The 20,924-nt window shown below is 35.1% G+C and overlaps 1 protein-coding gene across 4 annotated transcripts in view; it reads left to right on the forward strand.

Annotated features, from left to right (window-relative positions):
• The window catches only part of TRUB1 (TruB pseudouridine synthase family member 1), a 58,680-nt gene that overhangs the window by 17,801 nt on the left and 19,955 nt on the right, over positions 1-20,924 (forward strand). For 3 of the 4 annotated variants that reach the window (XR_003797110.1, XR_003797111.1, XM_029245873.1), the window contains exons 5-8: positions 5,518-5,590; positions 6,907-7,046; positions 8,957-9,013; positions 9,801-10,001. Coding sequence is in view for 2 of the 4 variants with exons in the window: in XM_029245873.1 (XP_029101706.1) it covers positions 5,518-5,590; positions 6,907-7,046; positions 8,957-9,013; positions 9,801-10,001 (471 nt within the window). In the remaining 2 variants the exon portion in view is untranslated. Of the gene's footprint in view, positions 1-5,517; positions 5,591-6,906; positions 7,047-8,956; positions 9,014-9,800; positions 12,437-20,924 lie in introns of those variants that run through there. The other variant, XM_029245875.1, reaches the window with a different exon arrangement.

The following is a 20,924-nucleotide window of genomic DNA, read 5'->3' on the forward strand; positions in this document are numbered from 1 at the left end:
GAATTTTGCTGATTGACATGATTTTTCTGTATGATTTCTGTAAATCAGTAAATGTTTGTCATCTGTTTAAGCTGTACAGCAGGGTACCAGGGGGAAGATAAATATAAGACCTACCCTGTTTCCTTAAGGAACTTCTGTCATATAGAGGACTAGGACCTATGTTCTCAACCCTCTGTGAACTAATACTAAGACCTATAACTTATATTTTCTAATGGCTTCTTTATTATCCTGAAATAAAAGTCAGAGGTATTCTCCACTACCTACACGTTAAAAAATCAATGTTAATACAGTAAGTGGACTATAAAGAAGAAATAAAGGTAATTTATAGTAAAATAGACATATCATTATGTAAATACACAGATATTACTACATGGAAAGTCTTCATGAAGTAGTCATATATATATTATATATAACAGATACTTATACATAAATCACTGTGAATGCTACAAGTTAAATGCGGACTGGCAGGAATGTGGTATTGATGACTCAGTACTGGAAAGTTCAGTATATGTAAGACTGTACAAAAAATTCTGCGTTTAAATGGGAAATGGAGTTATGTTCTAGCCTAAGGTAATTATAAACAGACTTTCACCCACATGAACATCTGGCAGACCTCCAGAAGTCATGAAGGGCATAGGACAGTTCTTCACTGTGCTGTACCACTGCACATTGCAGGAAATCCAGCATCCCTGGTCCTCGCCTGTTAAGTGCTGCTGATGTCGCCACCCTACCCAATCGTGATTACAATCAAAAGTACGGTTCTTAACTAACCTGTTGAGAACAACTGACATCTGGTTCAAGTAAGGCAGTATGCAGTAAATGGCAAGTGAATGATCTTAGGTCATTTTATCCTATCTAGACAAATAATATTTTTAGCCATAGAAAATGAGTCTGTAGCTCAGTAGACGCAACGTTCAAACCATATTAATAGGACCCTTTCTTTTATTCTGTATCCTGACACCTTCTGTTATTTCTAAACAGTGTTTTTCACCATTTATTAAAAATCAGTCTTTGTGCTAATACCAAACTATCTTAATTGCTATGGTATTAGAATAAGTCTTGTTATCTGAAAGAGCAAGTTTTCCTACCTTTTCTATTTATTTATTTATTTTTGGCTGCGTTGGGTCTTCGTTGCTGCGCGCAGGCTTTCTCTAGTTGCGGTGAGCGGGGGCTGCTCTTGTTGTGGTGCGTGGGCTCCTCATTGCAGTGGCTTCTCTTATTGTGGATCACGGGCTCTAGGTGCTTGGGCTTCAGTAGTTGTGGGACACGGGCTCAGTAGCTGTGGCTCACGGGCTCTAGAGCGCAGGCTCAATAGTTGTGGCGCATGGGCTTAGTTGCTCTGCAGCTTGTGGTATCTTCCCGGTCCAGGGCTTGAACCCGTGTCCCCTGCATTGGCAGGTGGATTCTTAACCACTGCGCCCCAGGGAGGCCCTGCTACCTTACTTTTATAGATTTTCTTTTATAGGTTTTTTTTATAGCTTTCTTATCAAAGTAAGGAAATTGTTTTCTATTCCTAATTTGCCATTTGTTTGTTTTTTTAATCGTGAGCAGCCATTGAATTTTATCAGATTTTTTTTGTATCTGTTGATTTTCCTCCTTAGTCAAATATTAAACTAACTTCACATTTCCAGAATAATCCCAACCTGATCATAACATGCTGTCCTTTACATAAATTGTTGGATTTAGTTTGCTAATATTTAGTTTAGAATTTTTGCATTTTTGTCTGTGAGTGTGATTACCCTGTGTTTTTCCTTTCTCTTAATGTCCTTGACTGGTTTTGATATCAAGCTTATACCACCCTCATAAAATGGGATGGGGAGTGTTCTCTCTCTCTTTTTTTTATTCTCTGGAAGAATTTATGTGAGATTGGCATTATTTCTTTTTCTACTGTTTGGTAGAATTTACTGGTAGACATCTGATTCTGGAGTTTTCTTTATTAGGAAGCCTTTTAATCATGGATTAGGTTCCTTTACTAGCTATCAAACTTAATATTTTTTATTTCTTGTGTCATTCTAGATAATTTTTCCCCTAGGAATTTGTCCATTGCATCTCAAATTTCCAAGTTATTGGTATAAAGTTGTTCATTGTATTCCTTTAAGATTTTTCTTTTTATTTTGAAATAATATCAAACTTAGAGAAAAGTTGCAAAAATAAAGCCATATTTTTATAGATTTCAATGTACAGATCTTTCACTTCTTTTGTATACGAAATCTCTAAGTACTTCGTTTTTTTAACGCTATTATAAATTGGATTTTTAAAATATCAATTTCTGATAGTTCATTGCTAGATATACATAGATGGAGATGACTTTTGTGTATTAATCTTATGCCTTTCAGCCTTGCTAAACTCACTTATTAATTCTAGTCGCTTTTGTATAGATTCCTTGTTAGGATGGGTCTAAAGTAGACTTTTTTTTCAGGTCTGCATTAGTCCTACTCCAAAGGCATGGCTTTTCTTGGGTGTCTATCGAGTGCTGGGGCATTCAGCAAAGTTTCTTCATTCTGAGGGGTTGGAATTTGGACATCTTCCAGCCTTGTAAGAGGTTTGGTAGTAGCTCTTTTTTTAACTTTGTTAAGACTCACTATATATATGCACAGCTTGGAATTTAGCCAGTTTCAAGTGGACCCCTATAGACATCACTTTCTCTGTGTAATGCTCTCAAATTCCAGCTGCTGCCGCTTCCCCAAATTCTGATCTTTGCTCAGAGCTTTGTTTGTTATTCCCCTCCCTGTAGTACAGTTCAGAAAGCACCCCCAAGCAAAAGCAAGTGATTGTGGGCCTTACCTTGTTTTTTTCCCTTCTCTCAGGGATGATAGTCCTTGCTATGTGTTGTCTAATGTTTGAAAACAATTGTTTGCTGTATTTTTTCCAGTTTAACAGCTGCTTTTGGTGACAAGGCTTGTCCAGTAACCATTTAACTCTATCCTGGGTGAATTTTTTTTTTTTTTTTAAGTCTTTATTGAATTTGTTTACAGTATCGTTTCTGTTGTTTATGTTCTGGTTTTTTGGTCATGAGGCATGTGGGATCTCAGTTCCCCGACCAGGGATCGAACCCACACCCCCTGCATTGGGAGGCAAAGTCTCAACCACTGGACTGCCAGGGGAGTCCCTGAATATTGTTTTTAAATCCATCATCCTGCTTTTAACTCCATAGTTCAGTTAAGTACCAGCTTTCATGTTGGAAGTTCACTGGAAGAGCCAATAAATTTTAAGCAAATAATAACATGTAACATGGTCTTGTATATATTAATTTTATGGGAGTGACTTTTAAAAAAATTAATTTCAAATGAATACTGTCACATTGATGATTTATTAATTTGGTAAACAAAGAATAATTACTCAAGTTCTATGGTACTTCCGTCGTACCTATCATCTTCTACCAAAGGTCCTTCTTTTGGCCAGTTATTGGATATACTTGCTTTAGAGATTTTATTCTTGATTTCTTTTTAAATCCTTTGGAGGTAGAGTCTTTATTCTTACAGGGACAATTATTATTATTTGGATCAGACTAGTATGTTTCAGATATAGCCAGCATGCTTCACTACATGTTAAAAATATCTAAAATATTATATTTGCTTTTATTGTAAAATAACTTGCTGCACAGGCTTTCTGTCTGGTGATTTGAACATCAAATGAATGATTCCTTGGTGACTTTGAAATGCTCTTTTAACCTTGAGATTCTGTTATTCATCAGCAAATTAAATTCAGCAAGAACGTCTTTAGTACCATCTTAATTGTGTGCATTATGTAAGAGGAAAAGCTGTCTTTGCCTTTAAGGAGATAAGAATTCCATTGGTGAGGTAATACCTACATATATATAGTAGGTAACAGTTAAAAATTGTGAATGATTAATTTCAGAATGAACAGGAAAACCATAACTGCCTAGGATGCATGGCAGAAGTAGAATGAGAAAGAGTACATCTTGTCACCTTGTGTGAGGGAATATCAGTAAAAGAGAGCCACTGAAGCAGGACAAAGGAGCACGCATTGGCAGGAATGTCAGTAAAGAGACCAATTTGGCGGAAGTAGAAAGCTGTTTGGTCTCATTTTTAAAATGTGTAGCAGACTAGATTGTGAACTATAGCAGTTTTATCAACAGTGGCATTTCTTTCAGCAATTGTCAGCATGGTGGTAATGTTGGCTGTCCAGATTTGGAAGTTTTGCATAACTAAGGTGCCACCAGTAATTATGTTTTAATGTTTCAGTAGAGTAAAAAATTTTCATGGAAAAATCCATTCATATCATGAGATACATCTGTTTGAAAAGCAGTTTGAACAGAATAGGCTTTTCAGATCTGCCTTTTTGGAGCTAGGTGTTAGAGAAATTCTTTTGAGTTCCGTAGCTCTCCTCTGAGTCTAGTAGATTCTGGTCTTTTGTTCATGTTTAGCTTGTAAGGATCAAGGTCACACTGAGGTTAAGACTCTCTTGCTGCATTGATATTGAAATCTGGACATGTTCCATGCTGTCTTTTAATTTTTATTCTGGTGTTCGAACAGTAATTCAAAGCACATTAGTTAGTTTTTGTTTAATATTGTTCAAATAAAATCAAATCCTTTGACATGTATACACCAGAATAAAAAGTTTAAATAAATTTCCTACAAAGTGAAAGAGAAGACTGTAATTTCTTTCCATTGCTATAACCTAAACAAGTTATAGAATATTTCTGTAACTTAGTTTATTAGTGAATATGAAATATGGATAGTCATCTATCTATATGTGAAGATCCCAAATATTGAATTTCAGTGTGTTATAGTTTTCAGTTGTTAAAATTATAGAACAGTACTTTAATATTGCATCATTTTGTTTGAAAGAGTATCAAATACAAGCTGAAAAGCTTTATCTGACTAAGACAGATAAAATCTTTGCTATGTATATTCTCTTTTTGCACTGGCTTATTTTTGAGGCAAAAGTCAGACTCCTGACTGCAATTCCAAGAGCAGTGAAGGAGACATAAATACAACTTTACTTAGGGACAAAGTTAATGTGAGTGTGGAAAATGTATACCATACCATACAACAGTTTTGAAATCTATCAGGTAAAATTTTAAATGTTGTTAGTACTTGATAATCTTCAATAATTTATTCAGTTATTTATAATATTTGATGCCTGGAAAACCTTAGAAATGACCTTTACAGGTATTTTTCTACTTACTTTCTGATCACTGCAGGACCATTCCGATAGCTTTATGCAACATTTTTCTCAGGTCTTCTGAAGGCCATAGTAAGTATGTAGTAAATGCATATAAGATGATTGGATCATTTTTAATGGAGAAAAAAATGAAGCAAAGGAAATTAAATTTAGTCTTAATATTGGACGATATAAGACTTTCCCCCGTTTATCTCATTAGCATGTATTTTATCCATCTCAACAAGGTAGAATTTGACCTGCAAAATGTACATTGTAATAAATGCTTTGTTGGAATTTTTTTTTTAATTTTCAGAGTTGTCAGTGCTGTAAAAATAGCACATGTACTTCTGTGGTTGTTTTAGTGTCACTTTTTTGGTTCATTTTTGGCAGATAAAATAACACAGGAAGATATTGAAGGCATTCTACAGAAATTTACTGGGAATATAATGCAAGTACCTCCTCTGTAAGTCCAATTAATGAATTTGAATAAATGTCTAATTTTATTTTCCAGTGGCTAACATCACTTTAATGAAAAAAGAAAAGAGGAGGGGCTTCCTTTTACTATATGGTGAGGCAGGTTTGATCAAGTAAGGTGAACCTGATTCAGACAGGATGCAGAGCTTCTGACAGTCTCTAAGAGGTAGTGGGATGTAGTCTCCTCTGTCTCTGGATATTGCCACAGCCTGACATCTGTGCTCTTCCAGGATTTATTGGTTCTTCTGATTCCATCTGTAGACATCAGGGCAGTTCTGGAGAGCAGAGATGTCACTTTTCCCAGAATTGCTGTGAAGGGACCAGTCCAGTCTGGTACAGGCATCAGAGCTGTGATTCAGAGTCCAGTTGGCACTTCCTGTCAGGTGTTGGGCCCATTCCTTTTGGACCCAGAATCTTATACTTCACAATTCTCGGCAATAAATGAAACAGATGAGAATTATAACTTATTAAAAGTATAATGATACTGATTTACCATTTAGCCATATTTTTGTGTATGTTACCATTTCAAGCAAATTGCTTCTTTTTGTTTTAATGGCTTATAGGATGTGTCAGGATATGTTACTAACAGTTCTTTTAGAATTTAGAATATATTTTGTGTTTTTAAAACATCTTAAGTTTTTTCAAGAACACTGAAATATCTATGGAGAAATGTTTCTTCATAATTTTGCCTCAAATGTGAAGACTTAAAAATTGTAGCAGGATCTGAATAAACATTATTTTGGATCATTATTGTTAAGATATAGTAAACATTTATAAGAATCATTTTAGAATTTTCTTCTCTGTGATTGTTCCAAGGATTTTGTGGTCTAGTAAAATTTAATCACACAAAGATAAGATCTGTTATTTGTTTATTTGCTCTTTGGAAACATCTTGGTAACTTATATGTGAAAATGAATATTATTATAATGGAAATATATTGTTTCAAGGAAATATAGCTGAGATCATTGTGACTGCAGACCCTTAACCCAGACTGAGGACTAGTGAAGACATGAATAGACCATCTCCAGGAAGATGGTTAAAGAGAAATATTGACAACATTGCTCACTGAGTGCCAGAATGAGCTGTATTAGCCTCAAAGATATTTAGGAACTCTATATGTGACACCATTGTGAAGTAGATTAGAAGAAAAAATTAGTTCATTCTTAGAAGGATTTTCAGTTTAAAGGGCTGCGAATCATCCTTTCTTTCCATGCTGTAATCTGGAATTATTCTCTCTTCCTTTCTCAATCTCTCTCTATTCTTCCTCCCTCCTTCTCTTCCTGTCTCCCTCTTGTACCTTGCAAGCTATTCTGCATTAAAGAAAGATGGACAGAGACTTTCAACTTTGATGAAGAGAGGTGAAGTAGTAGAAGCAAAACCTGCCAGGCCAGTTACCGTGTACAGTCTTTCCCTTCAAAAATTCCAGCCACCATTTTTCACATTAGGTAAGATGGAGAAATTTGAAAACATTTGTATTTACATGTGCCTTTATTTTATATTTGGCTACTTTTGTGTAATGTTAATGGATCCGTAGGATATTGGAGATTTTTAAAAATTTGAGTTTAAAGAAGGTTAGAATTTGTTAATACCTTTTTGACAGCACAAATAATGAGAATACCTATAGCTTTATGGAGGTTCAGAAATGTCCTAAATAGTCTGAGTTTTTCATATATTATATTATCTTACTATAAAGTTGGAAGTAACATACTTTGGATCTCTATGGGGAAGAACAGGTAAGGAGTACATGTTTTCAAATTTTTGTATTTTATTATCTTATGGATACTTGTTCCCCATTTTGGCTAGTACCTGATAGTTTACACTCAGTTTTTTATTGACATTAATTTGTCCTTTTAAAACGATGCATTTTCAGTTTTTGGACAAGAAATTCTAAGAGTGGAGTGACCCCCCCCCTTTCTTTGTCACCAATAAATCACTGCTAAAGATCATGAAAATATAGGAGTAATGGGTAAGGCAAAAGTGTATTCCTAGACATGTGGTAAATTTTAACTCAAGTTATCGATTTGAATTTATCTATAATCCATATTTGAAATAAATTTAAAACTGAAAAAGTTTTTTTCTATTGTTTGGAAATTTTATGATCTCCTAGCTAAAGCCCTGAACGTATAAGAGCTGTGGAGAATCAAAAGCTGTAGTTCTTATTAATCCTCAGGCTCTCTGAAATTGACCCTGCTCCCAATTTCATGGTGCATACTGAATGGGATTCCTTGTAGACATAATTTCCCAAAACCTTTTTTCCTGAACTTCATTGCTTTTTTTCCCATTGACATTATTATTTAGTGTGTATTAAGTTCCTGTAGATTGTGGGTTTTGTACAATTTTCTTAAAAAGTCACTCCTTAAGTTTCCTGATTCTAAAATATTAGGCAAACAATGAAACAAACATACTAAAAAATGTTTCACTCCATTCCATGAAAATGCGGCCTCTGTGTTGGCACAATAGATATTATCTATGAAAGTAAAAAAAACTCAAATTTTTCCAGTTGCATTTGTTCACTGGAATTTGTAGTAGTCCAAATTTGACTCTTTTCACCAAAGTCAAATATAGTGCAAGAATGTAGAAATTCCCTCAAATAGCTTTATTTGTATGCTAAGCTAGAAACAGAAAGTAGTCCTTTTGTGTGAAAATACAGTTCTTTTCAGGATGTCTTCTGGATGAATAAAAATAATCCAGAGCCCTGCTCTTAACCAATAAACTTGTATTATACTGCGTTAAGAAGATGTTTAGTTATGCATTCAGTTCTGGTACATTGTGTAATTTTAAGTTATTTCATGATTTTTTCAGGAATATTTCCAAGAGAACATTTAAATATGCTGAGTTCTCCATGTAGTATATCACCCCAAACATAATTCCTGTCACTGAAAAGGGTTGTTTTGTTTGTTGTGTTTTTTGAGTGTACAAATCTGAAAATACTTTAAAAATCTACACCTCATGCTAGCAAGGCTGAGATGTCTAACCATTTAAAGCCTATTAAATGAAAAAGATGTACAAATCTGAAAATAGTGTTTTAAATCTGCAGCTCATAATAGCAAAGCTGAGATTTCTAACTATTTAAAATCTATTAAATGAACAAGGCTGAAGTATTAAAGTGGTATGACTTGCCATGTAATTTAAAATGTGTTCAAGAGTTTCTGCTGTTTGCTTTCTCCACACTCTGACTTTGCAGTCTCACAAACACATATGCTACTGGATGAATAATTTATATTTTAGCGCATAAATGTTTTATCACTCGATTGTTTGCATAGTGCATTTTTACATTTGTTTGGGGGCATCATTTCTATGTAAAGTGGATTTCATAGGCGGTTAGCAATTTACCATGTCACTGTTAACATTCCAGATGTTGAATGTGGAGGAGGTTTTTATATCAGAAGCTTGGTCAGTGACATTGGCAAAGGTAAGCATAAAGATGAATTATGAATTATCATTTAGAGAATAATATTCCTTTTTGATGGGAAGAAGGAATTTTCCGTTTTCCATGTCTCTGAGTACTGGCCTTAGGAACTGGGTTCTTGCTGCCCTTCCACCTTCGAAGCGTTACAGGTTTGTGGAAGACAGTTACCAGCGTAAGGAGTTGCAGTGAAATGCTTGTAATGGGAGAGAGGAGAAAATGAAGGTGTGAATAATGAATCTCAGGACCAACATTTTTTTCAAGTATAAAATATTTTAACTCAAAGTAAGGATAAGAAGAAAAGATTAAGCCTTCTAAAAGTTATTTTTATCGCTGCAAGTCAAATTTTTTTTGAAAACTGGAAGCCATAGTCTTAGAAACAGCCAGGAAGTTGCAGTTCTGGCCCTGCCATTTTCTGGCAGTTGTGACACTGGACAGGTCACATTACCTCATCCGCAAAGTGAGACGAATAGTTACCTCATGGGGTTGTTTCATGGGTTAAATAAGAAGAGTGTGCAACTTCCTTGTAGACTTTAAAGCAGTTTATTAGGTCAGTTATTAAATGTTATTTTGCTCCTTAGTCATTTCTTAATCTCAAGGCTCTTGGCTATTATATTGGATAATTGCAGTTTTACATTTGAGGTGGTTTTGAGAGGTCTGAATCGAGTTCTGTCATTTGCAAAATTATAGCCGATGAAATACTGAATTACTGGATCATTTATGTTGCTTCAGTATTTGAATGAAATGCTGAATCATTTATCTTTTGTTTTCCTTTCACCTTTTGTTGCCGTAGAACTGTCTTCCTGTGCCAATGTGCTAGAGCTGACCCGCACCAAACAGGGACCCTTTACACTGGAGGAGCACGCCCTTCCCGAAGACAAATGGACAATTGATGACATTGCACAGTCTCTTGAGCAGTGCTCATCCCTTCTTCCAGCAGAGACGGCACTTAAAAAATCAAAACCTGAGGAGTCTAATGAGCAAGTTTTGAGCTGTGAGTACATAACTCTAAATGAGATAAAGGGAGAAAATGATGTGATTAAGACATTTTAAGTTTGGCTTGGGATTGTCTTCATTTCCTGGTTGACATTTGCATCCTGTGTGCAGAATGACAAGCTGTGTGTGTGCCAAGACAAATGATTCTTTTTTTTTTTTGCATGAGGAAAAATGTCCATCATTTATGGTTTCTACGGTGCACAATTTATCTGCTGTACATTATAAATAGCCTTGCAGTTGTTCAGTTCTTTCTGTACTATAGAATGTTCTTCTAGGATGTTATTATGTTGTTAGATTGGATTCAGGAAAATCAACTTTCTGATTTTGATCTCTCATCAAAGTCTTTTCCTGTGAAAAAGTTGACCACATTTTCTAATCAGAGGAAAAAAAAATATGAGCTAAATGTTTCTTTGGTGTGACAAAGTGAATGTATATTAGTTTCTTTGACTTTATTTTGGCTTCCTCGTGACTCTGGTTATTGAAATTCCTTAACTATGTTTGAAAAAGCCATTATTTAACTCATGTTTTGGAGAGATTTTATTAAGAACATTTCTTTGATAAGGCTGCACTTATCTTGGTAATAGCTGTGTTTGTTTAGATCTTAGAAGCTAATAAACTTCTATCGTAAATATTTGTAGAAGAACCAAATTATTGCTGCTACCACTAATGGAATGTAAATAGAAGACTAAATGTTTAATTAAATTCACCTCTACTCTCCCATTAGCACAGAACAGCTCCTATGGCTTATGTTTTGGCAGCTATGAGATAGTTTCCTGGTAATTTAATCAGTACAGTCGACCACCCTGTACCAATTTACTAAATAACCTAATTAAAAAAAATTAAGCTAAAGAATGCCTTCAATGAAAAACTTCTTTTCTTTATTCTTTAGTACTTGTTCATACATCTTTATACGGTATTAATCCCCATGATACTTTGCTTTCAATTTGCTCTTTCAAGTGATGTTTATAGATGCTGAGATTGCTGCCCTGCGTTTCCAGTTAATCCCTTCTGCTCTAAATGTTTAAAAACAGTTATTCTCAAACATTTTCATTCAGGTAGCCTACTGAAAGTTCCCTGTCCCTCTCTACCATAGTTTTGAAAACAGTCATTCTGAAATAGTAAATTTCATATGTAATGAGTACGTCATATTTTTGTTATAGGAAAGCAATATATAATGCAGCATCTGTAGAAATGTTCAAATCCCCCTGCGTTTATCCAAATAAATAGTTCCAAAAGGAAGACTTGTTAAATTTTTCATCGTATAAGAGTCTTTACATTTTTATGGATTGTCTTTCTTTTAAAGGTGGTTGCTTTGCAACCTCTAACTTATAAATTTTAAATATGTAAACAAACGTGATCTTATTTGTGGTTAACCTAATATAAACTCAATATAAAAAGTTATATGCTTCAATAGAACACTTTCAGCGTATTGGCAACATTTTTCAAGTGGAAGTGGAAATATTAAAACATTCTTAGTATGACACAGAAAACTATAAGGAAGAGTTAATTATCATAATGCCTTAAATAAAACACCAAACACACAAAGTTGTAAATTGAAGCTTTTACAGTTTTACATATTCATATCTAGTGCCCTGCAGTTTGTGTAACCAAAGGTGGCAGTGGCTGCCTCTTTCTGTTGGAGTGGTACAGGTTACAGTATGTCTTCATACACTGCCAGCTAAGGTCCAAATAGAGGAATATAAAACAACTAGGGCCTCTCTGCTCTATTTCTCAACTTAAAATTTAAAATGTATAATTTACTAATGGAGAAGAGTATAAATTTTTTGAAAAGACAAGTGACTTTTTAAAATAGTAACCAATCTTTTTCTTTTATCGAAAACATTGAAGAAAATGTTGCCAAATGGAAAAATTACCAAATCCTCACCATCGTGATACAGTGACTTCAGAACTTTCATTTCGTATTATTCTTTTCCCTTCTTTTGTTCACATAATTACAGTCTGAAGACACCTATACTTTTTTATTGACTATTTTTTAAATTTCATATTCTTTTACTATTTGTATTTAGTTTTGACAATGATTATTTTAATCATATTACTTCAGTTTGTTTAAATCATTTCTCTATTGCTGAATACTTAGGTTATTTTCAATTTTATTAGGGTAAGTTCCTGGGAGTGAGATTATTAGATGGAATAATATGAACAATTTAATTTTCCTTAATGAGTTTGCCTTATTGCTTTCCCAAAGAGTTGTAACATTTTACAGTGTCATCATTTGAGTATGTCAGTTCACTAAAAGTCGACAGCTTTGGGTGGGGGATTTATATGTCGTTGCTCATTTAGTAACTTATACGGGTTCAGAGTTGCTCTGATTTGCCTTTGTGTGACTTTTTCACATACTTTGTTCACTTATGTAAATAAATGTCTTAATGGTTTCTTTATACATTTGTGTGAGTTATTTGTGCAGTAAATATTTGTAGAAGCATTTTCATGGCCTGTTCTTTCTTATTTTAGTTTCATTTTCCATTTTTACTAACCACATTTGCTAATATTAAGAATTCTTCCCCTTTTAGAGTCACCAGATTTATGAGTATGAATAGTTAATATTTATTGAAAACTAAAGATATTATTCTTAACTTTCATAAGCAGCTGTAACTGATCAAGATTCTCTAAAAAGTTTAAGACTCATCCATAAACAAGTTAGTTTTCTCTTGAGTCTAGTATTTGAATACCAACTGCTTTGTTTTTTTCATTTTAATCAAAATATTAAAGAAATATCTGTGCCTTATATATTTCTAGGCCTAATTCTTTATGTAATAATAAAGTTGTTTTACTTGTAAGAAAACGTGTTAGAAATTTCTGAAAATGTTTCAACCTGGAACATACAAATGACTTCATTTTGACACTTAGTTTTTTATATTTCTGGAAAATATTGTCTTAAAAGTCATCAAAAGTGGTCATAGAATTATTTTATTTACAGTTTTAAGATCCATGAGCATTAAAATAATATAATTTTTTTCTTTGATAATTCAAAATTATAAAATTTGAATAAGGGCTAAACTCACATTTTCCTATACTGACTAGGTCTTTTCTTCTTAAATACTTGAATTAATACAAGCTACTGATCCATCATCAGAAATGATTCATTGTACTACATAAGAAAAGAATGCTTCAGTACGTTAAAAGGTCTTCGGTACATTTTATGCCTCTCTGATCAGTTAGAAATTTGTATCAGACTTACAATGAACATTTAGAGGTTTAATTAGTTCTATTTCAAAAGAAAGTAATTTACCTCATATCATGATGTAAATAATAGAAAAATTATAATTCAAAAAGCACTCTAAAATATTGAAACATTTAAATAGAGGAATATGATCAGTATAAGCTTTGTGGCTTGAAATGATTGTAATGGTCTTGTAATTAAATTGAAATAGAAGGCTTGTCTTGAAACTATTTCTTTAAGGTATGTGTGGGCAGCTGTAGCCTGGCCTAATCATTTATTAAATGTCACTTGTTAAACACTTATTACATGGCACTTGAATCAGTAGTGCCTTCATAGTTTCAACTTGAGTTAAAATTCTCTCTTTGAACAGGAATATTGCTGTTCATGTTCATCTTGCTGTGTTACATAATCATACCAGTAGGAAAGTTGAAGTCAGAAACTATATTTTGCTCTTCTTATTCGTAACTCTTAAAATATAACATATTAACATTATTTCCGTCTCTGCTAACAGTCAGTTTTTTGATTCAGGCAAATCACTTAATCTTTTTAGGCCTCAGCTTTCTTATATTTAAAACAAAGGAGACAGACTAGTCTATCTCTAAGAACTTTTGTAGAACTAAAATAGGCTGGTGAGTGTAGGTGATTTGTATTTATTCTGTTCAGAGCTTGTTCTTTTTAAGCCTGAATTTTCACGTTCATCAGTTTTGGAAAATTCTCATCCTTTATCTCTTTGAATATCACATCTTTTCCATCTAGTACTTCTGTTAGATTTATGTCTTCTCATTTTATTGTGTCTAATTACTCTTTCATATTTTCCAGTGCTTTATCTCAGTGCTTCGTCTTGGGGAATTTCCTTGAACCTTTTTCCCAGATATGAATTCATTCTTCTGCTATTTTGATTTACTGTTTACGCATGTATTTGTTTCAGCGATTACTGTGGTTTTTTTTGTTTGTTTGTTTGTTTGTTTTGCGGCACGCGGGCCTCTCACTGTTGTGGCCTCTCCCGTGCAGAGCACAGGCTCCAGACACGCAGGCCCAGTGGCCATGGCTCATAGGCCCAGCCGCTCTGTGGCATGTGGGATCCTCCCGGACGGGGGCACGAACCCGCGTCCCCTGGATCGGCAGGCGGACTCCCAACCTCTGCGCCACCAGGGAAGCCCTACTGTGGTTTTTTAAAGTTTATAGAACATCAACTTTTTTTTTTTTCAAAATCCTTTTTGTGTGTGTTGTCTTTCATCAGGGCTTTAGTTTAAATATATATCATATATATATATAAGTATCAGTAAAAGTTTTATATGTGTGTGTATATAGTTTTTACTGATATTTAATATCTATACAGAAACTTGCACATATCATAAATGTATCATCTGAATTTTTACAAAGCAAACATGTGCAACCAACAACCAAATAAAAAAAAAAACAAATCATTACTAGTCCACTAGAGGCCCTCTAGAGGTTCCCCTCCAGTCACTAGCTCCCAGCCCCACCCCACTGCCAAGGGTAACCATATCTAACATTATAGATTGTTAATTTTGTCTGCTTTTGTGCTTTATATAAATAAAGCATACAGTATATACTCTTTCATGTTCGGCTTCTTTTGCTCAAAATTATGTTAGTAAGGTTCTTCCATGTTGTTGCACACGTTCATAGGCCATTCATTCTCATTATTGTTTAGTATTCCATTGTGTGAATATACCTACATTTGTCCATTTTACTGAATGATGGGCACTTGATTAGCTTTCAATTTTGAGTATTTTTAGCATTCTATTACATCTTACTCATTATTTCTCATTATTGGCTTGTTAATGTTACCTCTTTAAAATTTTTTCTTACTGTTTTCTGTAGAATTTATGATACATGTCTAACTTATCACAGATTACCTTCAAATAATACGGTACCACCTCATGTATATTGTAGAAATCTTACAAGAGTATATTTCCATATCTTCTATTGTTTGTGCTGTTTTCATACTTTTTACTTTTACATATATTATAAACTCTATAATATATTGGGTTTTTTCTGTTGTTGATGATCTTTATTTTTACTTTATTGCTTTAGACCAGGGGTCAGCAAACTTTTTCACTGTTTTGTGAAAGTAGCCCTTGACAATACACATAAATGAGTGGATGTGGTTATGTTCCAATAAAACTGTATTTACCTTCATGTTGTAGCTTGCTGACCCCTGACTGTCAGTTATCTCCTAAAAAGATTTCTAAAACTTTTATATTTATGTACATTCTGCTGTTCTTCATTTTTTAATGTAGATCCAAATTTCTATCTGGTATCATACTCCTTTCTGAGTAATTTCCTTTAACATTTCTTATAACACAAGTCTGAGAGCAATGAATTTTCTCAGTTTTTGTTTGTCTGAAAAGTGTTTTTTTTTTTACCTTTGTCTTTTGAAAGATATTTTTGCTGGATAGATAAACCTGGATTGTTAACTTTTTTTTTTTTCTTTCCATTCAGCACTTTAATGTTGTTAATTATCTTCTGGCTTGTTTAGTTTCTCTAGCTACCTTCAGAGTTTTATCTTTGGTTCAAGGTTTTTATCGTGGTTTTTGGCTGTTTGACTCTGATGTGTCTAGGTGTGTTTTCCTTTGTATTTATCTTTGTGAGGGCTTCTCAATTTCTTGCATTTTCAGTTTATTTTCATCAATTTTGAAAAATTCTCAGCCGTTATCTTTTCAAATATTTATTCTACTCCTTGCTCTCTCTTTTCTCCTGAGACTCAAATTATCATGTTCAACCTTTCGATATTGGTGCATACCTCTTGGATGCTCTGCTCTTTTTTTAAAAACTTGTATTTCAGTTTGGACAATTTCTGTTGACCTGTCTTCAAGTTCACTGATTCTTTTCTCAGCCATATCTAGTGTGCTGATACACTTGCTAAAAAAATTCTTCATCTCTGATATCACGTTTTTTAATTCAGTGTTTTTTTCCGGTTTCCATCTCTCTACTGAAATTCCCTATTTCTTCATGCATGTCGTCTACCTTTTCCACTATATAGGTCCATTATATTAATCAAAGTTATTTTAAAGTCTTTGATATTTCTGACACCTGGGTCATGCCTATTTCTGTTGATTGCTTTGTTACATACAGTCTTTTTTATTACTTATGTGTATGTTTCATATTTCTTGATTGAATGCCAAATATTGTGTATAAATATACATTGAAATAAATAAATTCAGAAATGGGCACACATCTTCTGTCGGGCCATTAGTGTGGGGATTGGGGCAGTCTAGTCAGTAGTTGAAAAAGGTTTGGGTTTATTGTTGTTATATTTACTGTCAGTGTACCAGACTTCAGTCACTGTAGGAGTGGTCTGCTGCTACTTTGTGTTTAGTGGGAGTCTGGATTGTGGAAGGATTTTTCTCAGTGTTCCTCTCCGTGCTCAGATTTCAGCAAGTCCATCATACCTATGGAATGGAAGGAATCTGACCCATGCTTTTTCACCTCTCCCGGTGGTAAACTGCTATTTAGGTTCAAGGGGGTGTTTCTCAGTTCTCTCACTCCAGCCTCAGTCTTAGGCCCCGCAGCCCTGGACTTCAGGGGTGGAGTCTTTGAGCAATTCTGCCCCTTCCCCAGTGGTAGCAGATCACTGCTTTGTATCAGTGCAGGATCCTGAGCTGAACTTATTTTCTCCCCTTCCTCCAGTAGTGGGCAGTTTTTTCTTCCACCCTTTCACCAGAGGCAGTGCATCTTTGCTTGGATCTCTCCTCTCCCCCAGCACTTATAGCTTTTGCTTCATATAAGAGAACGGTTCATGTAGCAGGTGGGTTTCATGACTTGGTGCCACCTACAGGGTCTTTCTCAGGTCTCCTGTCCTGCCCCTAATCTTTCTTATGAGCAACTAGTGGAAACCCTTGGAAAAGAACTAGGAAGTGACTTCTTTTATGTGTGGGGCTCCCAAAGTTTCTAAACTGTCACTCTTGGCCTTTAAGAATTCATTTCAAATTTCAGCTGTTTTCGTCTCACCTGCTTTTATGATGACTGGCTCTTCCTTCTGTATTATGCCCAGAGTGAAACAGTTCGTTTCCCATCTCTCCTCTGAGGAGTGTGTCACCCGTTTGAACTCGTTTTACCTCCCAACCGTAGCTCCCTGGTGGGCTCAAGAAGTTACGCAGTTTTTTCTTGCTGTTAGGGTGTGATTGACGTTCTCTTAAAGCTTTTTATGTCTAAGTGAAAGAAGAACCTTAAAAATTGCTTACATATAATTTCCCCAGGATTTATAGTTGTGAGGATTTTGAGGGTATTTTATGTATTGTTTTTGCTAGAAATAAAACTCTCCATATCCAAAGAGCGATTAAGACAGATAAAGTTAATGACTTGCAACACCATTACATTGTAGTTAATTTTATATCCTTAGAAAATAATCTGTCAAGCCCTTGACAAATGGCAAAGCATTTAATAAGTTAGCATTCATCTATTCAGGGTGCTTTGAAATTATTTGACTTTTAATTCTTCTATTATAGGTGAGAAAATTAGGACATAGAAAAATAACTTTTCCCAACTCCGGATTAAGGCATTAGTAAGGATAGGACTTAGAGGCCAGATATCTTAAGTCATGACTATTCTTTTGGCTTGTAGAATTGACTATATTATCTAAAGGTGTTGACTAGGTGATTTTATTCCATATTATTTAAATATGTCAATAGTCAAATATTCACCAGTGCCTTTGCATGGGGAAACAATGTATGGCATACAAAAGAAGTCTTGAAGACATGGTTCAGGCCTTTAAGAAGCTTTCACTTCACTTCAAATAGGAACTCAAGAAATGTACATATAAAAATGTAAGTAGCGCCATAAGACAATGCATAAGTATCAGTGAGTGATATTGCCAAAACATGCTATTGATGTTTAATGGAGCAATAATTTCTGCAAACATTTGTTGAGCTCCTACTGAGAACAGGAAGGAGAACATGGATGTTCAGTACAGCTACATTGAGAAGGAAGACCTGATTTGAGCCTTGAACAATAGATACTATTCAAAGAAGAGAAAAGTCAGACAGAGGGGAGAATAGTTCCAGCGAAGACGGCAGTGTACAAGGCATATTCAGTCAGGAGGGAGGAGAATGGTCTGGGTGGAGAGGAGGATTTATGTTGATATGTGGTTGGAAAAGCAGATTGGCATTACATCGTTCGGAGCCTTGAAAGGCAGAATTGAGTAAAGCTTCAGAGGAGGGACTAGTTCATATGGAAGCTTTGTTTTAAGGAGGTTGATCTGGCAGTGATGCATGGCAAGAACTAAAGAGGTGGGAACAGGAGGCAGAAAAGTCCAGCTGGAACTGAATCTAGTACAGTAATCCAGGACTGAGGTAATGAAAAAACTCTGAACTAGAGTCTTCTCAGATAATAGGTTTTTGAATGGACAGTTGAAAGGAAAATAGATGATATTCAGTGATTTATTAGATAATTGACAGCCAGGGAATTGGAGGAAAAATGATTAGCAATAGTCATCAAATAGTTTTTCTTAAAAGAAACAAATCTGAGGTTTTGCATAGGAGTAAGCATTCTCCTAGGCGTCGGGTAGTTGGCACAGCTGCCTGTGATAACGATGACCACTTGCTTCTTCCTTTTTTAATAGCCACGTGTTCCGTGACCAAACAGTGAGCCTCCTGAAAAGAACTACGCCTTTTCACTTCTCCTCTAAGTGTCTGGCTTATAGTAGGTTTGTTGAATTTAATCTGTAATTAGGGGTTCCTAATTATTATTTGAAATATTATATAAATCATGCCCGTGGTTGAAAGCATGGGCTCTGGAGTTGTTAGGTTTTCCAAGTTCTACTGCTTACTCAGCTATTAACCTTAAGAAAGTTAATTAACTTTCTTGAGCCCCAGTTTCCTCATAAGTAAATTGGGGATATTAATAGCGACTACTTCATGAAATTATGAAGTCTAAATTAGGACATTCAGGTAAAGTGGTTAGCATACTTCTTAGACCTCAGTAAATAGTAAACAGAAGCAAATACCATATACCTGATGTACATTTAAGTGAAGGATAAATCTGAAATTCTCATGGCTTGTGGATTCCAGGTATATATGTCTAAGAGGCTTTCTAAGATATCGCTTTGGTGGGAAGAACTGAGCTGAAATAAAGAATTTCCTGACAGCAAAGATTATTAAATGGTACAGTAGGCTATTGGTGCAAGTAGAAAAATCTTTAGAGAATGTAGGTGTTCACCTTTTGTATATTTAGTGTACTAATGTAGATATACACACACACACATATAAACATACATGCCATTAAAGTTAGTGAACCTTTTTCACTTACATCACCTCATTTGACCCTCCAACAATCCAGTGAAGTAGGAAGAATTAGTCTTTATCTGTTATTTAGGTGAAGGACTCGACGTGGCTCTGAGTGCTAGGGGACTTGCAGGGTCACATCGCCAGAGTGGCAGAGCTGGGTGCCTGTACTCTTTTGATTCCCAAATGCTGTCATGTCACATCTGGAGAAAAGTGATCTGAAGCACAGACATTTTGTGGGAAGAATGAAACACATGCTGTAATGCCAAAAAATAACTGGGAATAAAAGCAGATAACAAGACATTTGTTTCTGTTATAATGTGACAGAAAGCAAGGCTCTTGTGGTTTGGGATTGAGCATTCAGAGGAGAAATGGGGAGCGGTTGGATTTGGGTGCGACTACTCTTGGAACACTGCATCTGGTTCTGGCCTCCTCATCGCTGGGCTTATGGAAACCAGCTGGACAAGGTTCAAAGCAAAGCACCAAAATGATTAGGAGCTGAGGGCACTGACGAGTAAGGGAAGATTAAAAGAATTAAATATGTATAGTTCAGTTAGGTACAGACTACGGAAAGAGAAGCTAACTATGTACAAATATCTGAAATGTGTAGACATTAAAACGGTAGATTAATTATTTAGCGTGATACATGGGGGGTGTAATATGCAGTAATAGGATGTAAATTTAAGCTGAACGTAAGGAGAAATTTCCTGATAATCTAGGAAAGCGCTCTGTGGCATAGTCTTTCCCTAGAGAAGCAATAGAGATTGCAAGCCTTCTGACTTCTAAAACTTTCCTGTGAGCTAGGTATTAGACGATGTTAGAGACTTATTATTAACATGGTCAGGTGTGATAGTGATACTGTGTTTATATAAGAAAATGTCATTTTGTAGCGTTACTCTGAAATCTAGAGGTAGAACAACATGATGTAAAACATTTGCTTAAAAGTACTACTACACAAAAGAAAGGAGGGAGGAAGGGAGGGAAAGAAAGAAAGAAAAAAGGAAAGGCAAAGAAGGAAGAGAGGGAGGGAGAAAGAAAAAGGATGAAAGAAAGGGACAGGTGAAGCAAGAGTGATAGAATGTTGATAATGTTGAATCTGAAGGGAGGACATATGTGAGTTCGTTTTACTCTTTATGTCTATTTGAAAACTTTCATAATAAAAAATCTAAATTTTCCTGAACAAAACTCAGTAGTGTCTTATTACTCGCTGGCCTCCCTGAATAGAAAAGCCTTACGGCCCCACACACAGACTTCTGGTTGACCTGGGCCTCTGCTCACCGCCTTAATCTGAGAGATAGATGGGGCTGGGCTGAAGGACTCTTTCTAAAACTGTAGAGGGATATCCAAGGAAATTCTTAGGATTGTAGGCCTCTAGTGGTAGCTTTAGGAGGTTGAATTTCTAGTGAAAGAGCAGAGAGCAGGGTTGTTGAACCATTAACTGACCTCTCCTGCTCTCCTGTCCCTTGTTCATGGATAGTACTGGCCATTGAGCAGA

This window comes from Monodon monoceros, unplaced genomic scaffold (genome assembly GCF_005190385.1).
Source record: "Monodon monoceros isolate NGI ecotype Baffin Bay Population unplaced genomic scaffold, NGI_Narwhal_1 Super_Scaffold_4, whole genome shotgun sequence".
NCBI classification, from domain to species: Eukaryota; Metazoa; Chordata; class Mammalia; order Artiodactyla; family Monodontidae; genus Monodon; species Monodon monoceros.